A 13,038-nucleotide genomic window follows, 5' to 3' on the forward strand; every position below is an offset into this window, starting at 1 on the left:
TTAGTATGAGAAATGTACAAGTATTTATCTCAGGGATTCAATCATATGAGTGCGGAAGAAATAAAAGGAGAATGAAATTTAATTTTAGTTAAAAAGAAAAAGAAAAAGGACAGGAGTTGGTTTTCTTTTTTAAAAGTGGATTTAAACACAATTATGTGTAATTTTGAAACTGACATACTCATTTTCATTAAAATTTGGCTCTTTCTTCAGTTTTCTAAAGTTCTTCCATGAATTGCCATACAAATGTAATCCAGAAGAAACGAAAGTGGAGAGTGATCCTCCTTAAGGAGAATGCTGAGAAGCTGCAGGATATTGTGATGGCGTGTTTCACATTTACACGGTTCTTATTGTCAAATAACTCGATCATAAACGCTTATGAGTGTTAATACTTGGGTAATAACAAACCCTGGGAAGAGAGAGAACAAAAAGAGAGGTAACTTGCAATCTGCCAGAATTACGTAATGGTGACAGGGCAGAAAAACACCAATCTGCAGAGTGATGGTTATTTTAAGGATTGCCAAGCAATTCAATTATTATTTCCAGGTACGCCATTCTAACATGCCCAAGCATTTGACAATGATTTCTGACACTCCTTTTTTTATGGTGTCTACATGGCTGATAAACTGTAAATTTCAAAAAAAAAAAAGCAATTCAGAAAAAAAGTAGGCTAGAAAAAATGTTTTCCCTTAAAGAACAGCAGAACTGGATCCTCTTAGTTGTGCACGAACTGGATGGCCTACTAATGTTTCAGATATTCCCATGCATGGCCAGTTATATGCTGTCTGATGGTGACGCAGGTTACACATCTACTTTTGTCTAGGGACCTAGTTCCACCTTTGTTTTGTACTTGGGGAAGCTGAGAAAAAAAAACAAAAAACTGAATGCTCTGGATACGAATGTGTCAAGGACAACTTTGGTAGTAAAAGAATGGGTCCTAACTGGGTATAATCTGTATTATTTTTTTGTATATAGCTATATCCCCAGATCCTAGCCTATCATCTGACATATCGTAGGCACTCAGTCAATATCCGCTGACTTCAGGACTACATAAAACAATATGCTAGATAGAACATCAAATCGATATCTAAATAACTTTACTCAAAATCTCCATCTTCCTTTTCTTGGCCCCAATCTTATTCTAGTTTGAACAACATTTCAATTAAATTCCACTTCATTAGTAAAATTTATTACCCATGCATGGCTGCTTGGCCAAAGACCCAAACAAGGCGAACACAAGAAGCTTTTCTTGACTAAAATAATCTTTCCTTTCTTTGAATGCTACAGCAGTTATTAGACGATACATTACTCTCCTGCTGTCTTGCATCCTAATGTTTGAGTCTTATGCATACACGTACACATGTAAAACACTGCACCCTCTCTCTGCCCTGCTCAAACATTTCCTCCTTAAAATGTCCTTTTGCCACCTTTTACACATAAATAGAAATTTCTCACTCTTTAAAGGTTAGCCTAAACATCAACACCTCTGTGAAGTTTTTTGGTTCCTAGTGCAGAATTAACCATTTCACTGCAATGTCTATGGGAGCCCCAAAAGCAGTATGACTTGCATTTTAATTAGTTATCCCTCTTAGTTGATCGGTGAATAACTCTTCAAGACTGGGGTTGGTGACCAATTCATCTTTCTACTGTGCTAGCACAGCTTCTGACTGTATAAAGCATTGGTGCTCTAGAATTTCTACGTGGAAAAGGTTTAGGAACTGCCACCTGGCTGGAGTTGGGAAATGGATATGGGAATAAGGAGATAGAAGTGGATGGGAAATGGATGACTATTCTTAAATGTTGCATTAATGCATGTCCCATGATGTGAGATTAAGAAAACATCAACTTCTCATATTAAAGGAGCTGGAGAAGTACTGATGGAGGCTCTCAGCATAGCCACTGCAGTACAGGTTCACTGAACTCATTTAAATACATGGAAAACAGTTAATACCTTGAGGTATAAATCTTTTGTGGGACCAGGCTTATTACAAAACTATCCTAGAAGTTGTTTTATTTTTCTCAATAGCACAGGAAGAAGGAAATGAGAATGTGGAGTCCTGTCAGGTACAAGTGTTTTAAAGCAGGCCTTGGTTCAACGTAAAGAAAGGGCCACATTCTTGGGCTTCCAATGGTGGATCACGCACACATGTACAGGTGTGTGTCTATTATAAGGAGTCATTATTCTGGTTATTGTTTCACTCACTAGAAACTACTGATAAATTGAACAGCTCTTCCAAAGCAGGTGGTGAAATCTCAGAACCACCTCATCTTGCTTAGAGGGAAAAAGTTGAGAGCAGGGAGGGAGCAAGGGGAACAGGCAGAGAGATGAGGCTCTCCCAGCCCACCCTGGGTAGGTAGAACAAGGAAGAATTTTATAAGACTGGGAACAAACGCCTGTGTTTTTCTACTAGTGTCTCGCTATCTTTGGTAAGAAAGTTCTTGATGATGGTACCATTGGGTTGTGCCCTTGTCATTCATAGGATAATTATCAGGTGTGTCCCATTTCTTTATAGAATGTAATTTACAGGATGGTGATCTGGATTTCTTTTCTAATGCCCATTTCTAGAAGCGATGTTCAATGGATTCCTGATAAATGTGGAAAAAACCAGAAACACACATACACACAGTGTCTCCTCTATCACATCCGCGGCTAGCATACATATAGCAAGGAGAGCACAAGGATGCACAAGGAGACCTCAATCTAGAAACAGCTGCGAACACTTGCTTCTCTGAGCTTTTATCCTCTTCTATAAAATAGGATAAAAAAATCCGATTCTTCCACACAGGGTTGTCATAACAATTAAAATAAATGATATATATAAAAGCACACTGAAAAAGGTAAGGAGAGATAAATAAAAGTTGAGGCATTATGACATCATTATGCCTCTAAAGTATAAAACTATGTATTATGTGCCTGGTTAAAATAATCAGAGCTATAAAAATGAACTGGATTTAATTGGATTGTTTCAGATATGAAATATGAATTTCCAAAATGTGTGTTTTAGATTCAAAGGGCAAAGAACCAAAGAACAAAATGAGGTCCTTGGCCTCCCACCAGTAAAGAAAGGGTAGGAACACATTCCTAAGATCCTCCAGTTTATCTGTTGAAAAACATTTGAGGGTTTTTCCAGTCCTTAAGTCTTTCCCCAGATAAATATACGAGGTGCTTAAGTAATCGTAAATTCATTTATAAAAGGAAATGACTATTTCTCCCCAATTTTATAGTCTTCCTGTTAAAGTCTTTAGAAGATTAAAACTGATAAGGAGAAAAGAAAAAAATAGCAACAAGAACACAAAAACATATCCATCATGTAAAGTAACTGACATCTTTAGAAAAATAAAAATAACTTACAATATGTTGCAATATACATTTTTTTCTTGTTAAGATACTTTTTTTTTTTTTGGAGATGGTAAATGACTTCGAAATAAACATATAATATGCTTTAAAAGGAAGCATCTTATTATAAAACAAAGACGAAATCAGGAGAGGGGGCTCTAAAGGTTTCTGAAATTAGAATTATGAATTACAAATGAGTCTTAAATCCACTACATCCTTGGGCTCCAGCCCTGTTTCCTACACCCTTCACTAAGATTCCTGGGGCCAAGGAGTCACGGATCCAGGCAGTAAAGCTAATCGAGTCTCAATGCTGGGGCTTCAGAGGTTCATTCATTGGCCTAAGCCCTATACTCTCATCAGTATCACCCTCATCACTTAGATCCACCTGTACTTGTTCTGATGACCTACCCATGGTACAAAACAGTTCTCACAGATTCACAGCCACAAACGCATTCACGGTTTTTGAGCATATAAAACTCAGCAGAGTCTTACTATAGTAGATTAGAAGAAAAAGAACCTGAACCCAAGGGGAAATTGTGTGACAGAGTTTGTGAATTAGTGATATACTTACTAAGAACCCTGAAGACTGGAATTGTCCCAGCTCAGGGAAAATAACAATAGATGAAAGTCTAGGATTTAACTAAGAGCACTGCTTTGTACAAATTCCTACAATTTCTAAATTTTGGGCATCTTAGACAACCATTAGTTTAAGTTTCTAATAATATGTCATCGTCTGTTGCATTTCTCCCAAAGAAATGAATAATTCTATAGATTCCAAAGAATACCTTACATGTATGCAGTTGCTTCAAAGAGAGTAAAAACGACTTTCATATACTCATGATGAGATCACCAGGAAAAACTCTTTACATTTTTCTTAGAGAAGACAACATGCTTCATATATTTAAGGGCTATATCTAATAAAACATATTATCTTAGTTACTGATATCCCATCTGACTCAAGAGTGAGAATTTTTTTTTGCATTTTGACATTTAAAAATTAAATTTATAGGGGTGACACTGGTTAATAAAAGCACATAGGCTTCAAGTGTGCAATTCAATAATACATCACATGTGTATTGCATTGTGTATCCACCGCCCAAAGTTACATTTCCTTCCATCACCTTATATGTATAACCCCCCTATCTACTTCCCCTTCTCCTACCCTCTGGTAACCACTAAACTATTGTCCATGTCCACAAGTCTCTGCCTGTCATGTTGTTGCTTTCAGTTTTATATCTCACTTACGAGTGAAATAATACGACTTTCAATTTTTTCTGTCTGACTTATTTTGCTTAGCACGATAATCTCAAGATCCATCCCCATGTCGCAATTGGCAGTATTTCATCTTTTCTCATGGCTGAGTAATATTCCATTGTATAATGAATTGCTGCTTTATCTCATTATCTATCAAAGAACGCTTTGGTTATTTCCATGTCTTGGCCACTGTGAATAATACTGCTATGAACATCAGGGTGCACATATCTTTGCAGATAAATGTTTTCAAGTTTTCTGGGTAGATACTCAGAAGAGGGATTGCTGGGTCATACAGTATTTCTATTTTTAATTTTCTGAGGAACCTCCATACTGTTTTCCATAGCGGCTGTACCAATTTACATTCCAGTGCATAAGGGTTCCTTTTTGTCCACAACCTCTCTAACACCTGTTATTGTCTTATTGATGATAGCCATTCTAACAGGTGTGAGGTGGTATCTCATGGTGGTTTTGATTTGCATTACCCTAATAGCTAGTGAGGTTGAGCCTTTTTTCCTATGTCTGTTGGCCATTTGTATGTCTTCTTGGGAGAAGCGTCTGTTCAGGTCTTCTGCCCATTTATTAATTATTATTTAATTAATTATTATTATTTTTGTTGTTGAGTTGTATGAGTTCTCTGTATATTTTGGATATTAGGCCTTATCAGGTGTTGTTTGCAAATATCTTCTCCCATTCAGATGGCTGCCTCTGTGTCTTCTTGATGGCTTCTTTGGCTGTGCAGAGCTTTTTAATTTGATATAGTCCCATTCGTTTATTTTTGCTTTTACTTGCTTTGCCTTTGAAGTCAAATTCATAAAATCTTCTCTAAGTTCAAGGTCACCGAGTTTAGTACTTGTTTTTTTCTATGCAATTTATTGTTTCAAGTCTTATATTCAGATCTTTGATCAACAGGGAGGATTTCTGGGGTGTTTTCCAAACTATGGCAATTCTAAGTCATCCAGCCAGTACTAAGCCACTCCAAAAGAATATGAATGAAGGTCTTTCTCCACAAGCTCCCCATGTCTCACCCCCTCCCTCCTTTGTATGCTCAAAGTTTTTGCAAAATAGAACTAACCACAGTGTGGTCTCTAGTCTTTTGTAGGACAGTACCCTGCTGTACTGAGCTCTTAGAAAACAATACTGAGCTCTTAGAACCCAGTTTTATTTATCTGGGTTCTTAGGGCCTAGCTCAAAGAACACCTCAAAACATGTATGTTAAATAAAACTAAATTGATTATCAGAACTGACTACAGTAATGAGATAGATGAAGATGTGACTGATTACTTTCAAAGATATATCATCCATGTACGTTGATAAATGAGGGCTAATGCATACACACTTTTTCCCAATGGTATTTAGCATTACAAAATGCAGTAAAAACAAAACCAGCATTTTACATTTATTTTCAGCAACAAAGTATCAAAATATATGTAAATAAATACATTTAGAAGGAAAAATGACTGTATTCTGTATTCTGCACATTAGTTGAAACACCGGAGTAGATTGCCCACTACGGCCAACTAAAATTGAGGCTGGACCCTTTCCTTCCCCCAATATCCAACTCATTTTCTGCCTCCTTGTTCTGCAATTAGTTAGTATGCTGAGATCACAAAAACTGATTTTAAAATGAGAGAGAAAAACTGTCAGCAAGAAACAAAAAAACACTCTCTCCATAATACATCACAAACAAATATTCTATTATAATACAATTACATCTCTAACAACAGTAACACAATCCAAGATGACTGAATTTTTTTTACAGCAAATAATAGTCTATGATTTTATAAAGCTTAGTACGTAAGCTCTTGAGCTTAACAGATACTGATGAAATATCCTTACTTGGTTTCAGTTCAAGAGAGCCAACAAGAGAAGGTCTACTAAATTTAGACTGAGCTGATTTCATCACTAACCTGCCCTCCTGACAGAGGTCTCTGCAGACAGAAAAAAGAAGGCATAAGGACAGCACACTAGGATGGGAGTGGCCTATTTAACAGGCCCATATTGCAATAAAAAATGGTGACGAGACTGCTCTGCTGGGCTCAGTGCCCTTGTAACTACAGGTCCCCAGTAAGGCTGACAGCCACACCTTTGTGGACCTTAATTACTGTAAAGCCTAGACCCTTTCAGGGAGCCATCAAGGACCCACAATTGTAAACGTGACTACAATGACTACCATATGATCAGCCAGATTCAGAAGTTTTCCTGGAAGAAGAAAATACCAGAAACTTGATCTAACACAACGCTTGAAACAATTTTGAAAAGCACAAATTGAAATGGAATCAGATCCTGACCATTTTGTCTTTTTTTTTTTTTTAAAGAGAGTCAACAAAATATCTAAACTTTCCATCTAAAAAAATGGTTTAATTTGAATGACATTTCATTAAAATACTAAAATGCTCAGGAAAACAACTGAGCTGTTGATCAGCATAGCGTGTACGTGACACATAGATTTTATCTCAGCATCTGTAAGAAGTCAGCTGTTTGCTTGGCCTGTGGAGTGAGTGGGAAGGAGAGAGGCTGCAGTTGCCTTTTGAGGTATGGCGGTTAGGTGCTCAGGTGGCCAAGTGCTTGCAGTGACCAAGCAGTGGGCCCAATGACTCTGCTGTTTAGATCCCAGCCTAAGAGAGAGGGCTGGGACCCAGAAAAATCGAAATCGGTAAAAGTTTCAAAGGAGATTTGCTATGTTGGGGCAGGGATGAGGGGTGAAGAAGAAAAGGGAGTGATACTTTTCTTCTATTCCCATCATACTTTTCTTACTCTATTTCTTTTTGTTCTTTCTCTTCACATAACCCACTATCTTTTCTATCATGTCCAAAACAGCATTTCAACTTACTTAACCTGAATTTAGGGATTTTTACCACCTAGCTGCCCATTCCCCCTCTTGAATATCTTATAAAATACCTAGGAAACTGGTTTGAGCTGGTACCAAAGTAAACACAAAACATCTCCTCGCTCTGCAAAAAGCCTTGAAAATTTTATAAACAATCGAACTAAAATATAAAATATTTTTAAGCAGAACCAATCTGATAGTTTATGTGGTTCAACCTCCCCATTCCACTATGGGAAATCTACAAATATTATTCATTTTCAAAAGAGATTTAGGTAAGCAGTATACTGTCATACTGTCGTATTGTAAGATAGTATTCAGATCCATTGATAACCAGCTCTCCATTTACACAGCCCATTTTTTCTTGTTTGAATTTGCTTTTCACAAGAAATGAAATGAATGCAAACCAAATACACACATGATTACATGACCCACATTTACTATTCAAAGAAAAATTTCATAAGGTTACATCCTTGGAATAAAATGAAAGGAGTTAAGAGTGAGTCATTTCATTGTTTTATCATTTACTGCAATGTATTTCCAAGTGTTATACCTTCTCACACCATTTTTGCCTTAAAGAGCTTTTAAAATGCTCACATAAAAACAAATGAGATGTTATATAAAGGCAGAAAATCCTGAAGAAAATGGAACGCAAATGTCAAACAGTATTTCAGCTTTTTATGAGCTAAATACAAGCTGAATTAGTTTTAATATTATCTAGAGGGAGATCGCTTAGCTGGAAATAAAAAAAAAAAGGAAAATAATAATGCAAATGGGGGGGGCAGGGAAAGAAATGCCAAAAGGGGACTGCCAGGATGAGAGCATAAGTCTTTAGGAAAGAGAGCAAGAAATAATTTTACTGAACAAGAAAATAAGTTTAATTATGTGAAGATATTTTGTGTATGTTTTTCCACAGCATACTACTAAAATAAAATTATACACATTTTAATCTAAAGGGATTACAATGAAAGTTGAAGAAATAATATTATCCAAGAAATGTGACTACTTATAAGTATAATGAGGGTACTTCGCTTAGGATAACAATGTTCAGTTTTGTTCTTATTCTAACAGCACTGTCCTGGCTGCCTTAAATGCCTTCTGGAACAATAAATTCATAAATAAATAAACAGAAAGATAGCATTCCCTGACTAAATGTCACTGCTAAAGACAAGAGAAAAGTCGCAGACTAAATTATGCATAAGGAAACTGTGCCAGATAGGTTTTTGGATAATTTAACTATACTTTTAGTGGTTTGGTGTTTCTTGAAAATGTACTGCAAACCTGGCAGCAGCAAAAAAAAAAAACAGCTGGGGTGCTTGTTATGCAGATTTTGGGCTTTATACCCCTGAAATTGATTTAAAAGGTCAAGGAGCCTTAGAATCTGCATTTTCAAGCAGCTCTCCAGGAGATTATAAATGCATATGGTCCACAGTTTATACTTTGAAGAAACCTTTGCCTAAAATAAAAGACCCCCTCTCTACTATGGAGATTAACATGTTTTTTATCCCAGCCAAAATACGTGTTTCAGAGCAGAAAGGAATCTAACCTTTATTCTTCTGAACTATCCACCTCATAACCTTAGATAGTCAGTGAGTTATCCTGATGGAAATGATCTGTTAGGCAGTGATCAAAATTTTTCCAGAGGTGTCATCATGCCACACTTGAGAGTGATGCAGCTATGAATGGTTGCAAAAGGCACACCAATGCACAAGAATCCTTTTCAAATGCTGCTTAAAATTTTGTGAGAAATTTGAAAGATATGCAAAGGAATTATGTATATTACTCATAAAAATTTATTACTGTATCTAAAAAACCTCTGATTTGCTCTCATTTTGTTTGCTAGCAAAAACTCTTCAAGTGTATTGCATAGGAATCTCCACAGATTCCTTTAGCTTTTAAGAACCGTGACTGGGAATTTTTCCTATGACTCTTTTCCTTAGCCTCTTCCATCCTGTGTCTCTTTTTCTTGATAACCAAACCCATCCTCCTTATCCACATGTACATACATCCACTTTGTGGTTAAGATAAACATTAACTACAATACAAAGTGGTATGTGCTATTAACAAAGGGATTGCTAATTAACAGAGAAACTTGTTTTTAGGGTTTTTTTGGGAGCAAATTAAAAATAAAATATTAGAAAGCTCCAGAACACACAGCAAGAACAGCACAATTAAAATTTGATTGAGTGAAGATATGAAGTTGAATAAGGTGCAACAAGGGTTGTTTCTGACGCTAACTGTTAAAGCCATTCCAGTAGGCCAACAATGTAGACCTCACAATTTATATCATCATAGTTTATCAGCTTTTCTCTAGCTTGTAATGAAGAGCAAAGAACTGATTAGTTAGCACCCACTACTGACCTCACAAACCAGAGGATTTCATGTTCGAGACCTGGGCACAGAGAGGGTAGGTGAGGCAATGCCTAGGTTCTGGCCAACCTCACTGTCTTTCCTCATGGGAAAAATGATCATGGGAGAAGAGGGGTCAATAATGTTGCAAGTTAGTTCTTGAGTCTACTCTGATCAAATCCAGACCTGGCAAAGGGAGAGTATATTCATTCACTGGTGGGCACTGCAGTCAGGCATATCCGAGAGTGACTGCTGGGGGCTTTCCAAATTCTGAGTGCACTCCTGAAATCTTCTTACATGTAACTCACTGGGAAAGAGAGCAGAACACCTAAAACCACTGCACGGGATAAGCCTGATGATTCCTTTGTATCTATTATGCCTCATGGAAATTCACTTGAATACATTTCAGTAATATTTTCTATTTTCTAACACATTTTCATGTGAGAGCCAAAGAGGAAATCTCTTACCTATTAGTTCACAAGAAGAAAACACTTCCTGTTTTCAAAGGAAGACTATTTATTTCTTTGATAAATATACTAACCTATGAATGAATTACTTTACTAGTGGCACATTTTTATAACATGTCTCTACTTTATCATAGAAGTTGAAACTTTCTACTTTTTAAACAAGTTTAACTCAATATGCATTCCTTACAGATCTACTTTATACCAGGCATGGTGTCATCGCGGGCATTTAAAAATAAATACAGTCCTGTCTTCAAGGACGCTTGGTGACTTCAGGGGAGTTAGACCTTCTAACGCAGTGTTGCAACTTATTCCGCAAGGGTGGGCACAATGTTTTGGGGAAAAAAGATCCTGGGAGGCTGGGGAACCCTTTACAGAAGGAGCAACAACTGAGTCAGATTTTCAAGTGTTAATGGGGCTTTACCATAAATGAAAAAGAAAGCCCTTCTCAGCAAAGAGGGCATGGCAAAAACTATGGGATGCAAAAGGGAAGGAACAACGAGTGTTTTATGGGACTGAGATACAGAGGAGAGTGATGAGGACAATGAATTTGAGGAGATGGGTTGGAGCTAGAACAGAAATGACCTTACTAGAGATGTAGAAGAGTTTGAATTTTATCCTATAGGAATAACAACGTGGAGCCCTGAAGGTTTAAGGATAAGAGTTAAAAGACACGATCTATATTTTAGCAAGAGAGGTATGGTGGCTGATGGGATGATAGAGTAGAGCCTGGAAGACCTGTTAGGAGGCATTACAGAGCTCGAGAGCTCAAGCGAGGCTGTTCATAATACGTGTCAAGATGGCTCTATGCTCTTAGATGCTCATAAAGATTCCCCCCATAATTCTTTAGTTATACCTGAGTCTTCCCCCTTTAATTATATATTGATACTGATACAAATTTTTTCCTACCCCAAATATACCATCTGTGCTTCATAAAATCACATTCCACAAAGTAGACAGTAAACATTTAGGTAAATACTTAAAAGATAATCTCTTACCTGAACAAAGCTGTTCCACTTTCGTGTAGTTTAAAGATACTATGTCATTAACCCATGCAATGATGTCATGTCTGCTCATAGTCTCTTGGGTTATCGAGGTAGAATACACATTGACTGCCATTCCCCAGCTAGAAAACAAACAAACAAGTTTATTGACCTACAGGGAAAAAATTATCTCAGAAACAAAAGACACCTATTCAAAGTCAGGATCCCAGGCAGAACTCAGGATTTTTTAAAAAGTCCTCTTGTGTAAGCCCTCCTTCTTTTCTCTTTCTGTTCTACACATTTGCCATGATATGATTAAATTTCATACATTGTTCACGCAGTATCATTTCACACCTCCCTCAACTGGGCTCAAATGTTCTTCAGTTTCTGAATTCCTAATTTATCCTGCAATTTAGTCTCACTTTTGTCTTTAAGTCTATGTGTGGTTTTAACACATTATCGGGTCTCTAACAGTGCACACTAGAGTAATCTTTTAGCTATATACATGATTTCACATGATTTCACAGAACTTTCATTGCTTGCAAACAGCGATCTGTTCAGCTTTGGATATGTAAATGGCAGCTCCACTGTATCCAGTTACTCAGGCTAAAACACTATTATTCTTGTCTCTTTAATTTCCCTCACCACTATGTCCAATCCATCAGCAAATCTTATTTGCTTTGCTTTTACAAAGTATTTTCAGAGGCTGCTACCCTGATCCAAACTTCCATCAGTTCTCACCTGGTCTCTTCATGCTCTCCCATCTTGCATCCTCGCCCCCACCCCCTGGTCTCAACACAAGAGGAACAGTGATCCTATCGGCACAAATCAGATCCTTTCCTCCTTAGTTCAAAACCCTCCAATGGCTGCTCACCTCGCCAAGCTCTATGAGAAAAGCCTCATGTATTCCACTCCTTGATATCTTCCTCTACCACCCTCCCCTTCACTCCACTCTATCATCACCATGTATGGTATACATATCATACCATATATCATGTACATGGTATATACATCACTGTGTATATGTATGGATGTGTGTGTGTGTGTGTGTGTATTATTGTGTGTGTGTGTGTGTGTACTTTCATTTTGGAAATTTTCTGATACATGCAAAATGAGAGAGAAGAAAACAACAAATCGGTTGTGTTTACTCCTTGGCTTCAATGCTTATCAATACTTGGACAATCTTGTTTCATTTTTATACATTCATCAACAAACACTCCCTCCCCTCAGCCAGATTATTTTGAAGTAAATGCCAAGCATCACATCATTTCACCTGTATTTCAGTATGTCTCTAAAAAGACAGGAAAAAAAAACTATAAAAGTATTACCACACCTAAAAATAAAAACAATTTCTTAATATCATCAAATATATAATGTTTTATAATTTTGTTTCAGTTGGTTTGAATCTGGATTCAAATAAGGTTCATATGTACTTTTAAGTTTATTTTATCTTGGTTCCTTCTCCATTTCTAAAATTTCCCTTGCAATTTTTGTGTTATTGTTAAAGGAACTGGGTTATCTTGTAGAGTTTTTCCAAAGTCTGGATTTTGCTCACTGCATCCCATTGGTGTGATTTAACATATTCCTCTGTCCCTTGTATTCCCACACACTGGTAATTCAAGCTAGAGGCTTGATCCAATCAAGTTCTAATTGTGGGGGGCGGGCAAGGCCACTTCATGTGGTAAACATCCACCAGGAGGCACGATATATTTGATTGACTCCTTTTGCCATTTGTTAGTCTTTGGTGGCATATGCCTAGATCTGACAATTCTTTAGAGACTTCAAAGTGGTATTCTATTATTTGTTCTTGATTTGTTAGCTGGGATAATT

The 13,038-nt window shown here is 37.0% G+C and overlaps 1 protein-coding gene across 7 annotated transcripts in view; it reads right to left on the minus strand.

Annotated features, from left to right (window-relative positions):
• Positions 1 to 13,038, minus strand: part of MAPRE2 (microtubule associated protein RP/EB family member 2) — a 129,217-nt gene that overhangs the window by 46,348 nt on the left and 69,831 nt on the right. For 6 of the 7 annotated variants that reach the window (XM_039843258.1, XM_039843286.1, XM_039843248.1 and 3 more), the window contains one exon: positions 11,224 to 11,351. The exons of the other annotated variant lie outside the window; for it this stretch is intronic. In XM_039843258.1, coding sequence (XP_039699192.1) covers positions 11,224 to 11,351 — 128 coding nt within the window. The remainder of the gene's footprint in view (positions 1 to 11,223; positions 11,352 to 13,038) is intronic. 7 annotated transcript variants of the gene reach the window in all.

Source organism: Pteropus medius, unplaced genomic scaffold (genome assembly GCF_902729225.1).
Source record: "Pteropus medius unplaced genomic scaffold, Ma_sr-lr_union100, whole genome shotgun sequence".
Lineage (NCBI taxonomy): Eukaryota > Metazoa > Chordata > Mammalia > Chiroptera > Pteropodidae > Pteropus > Pteropus medius.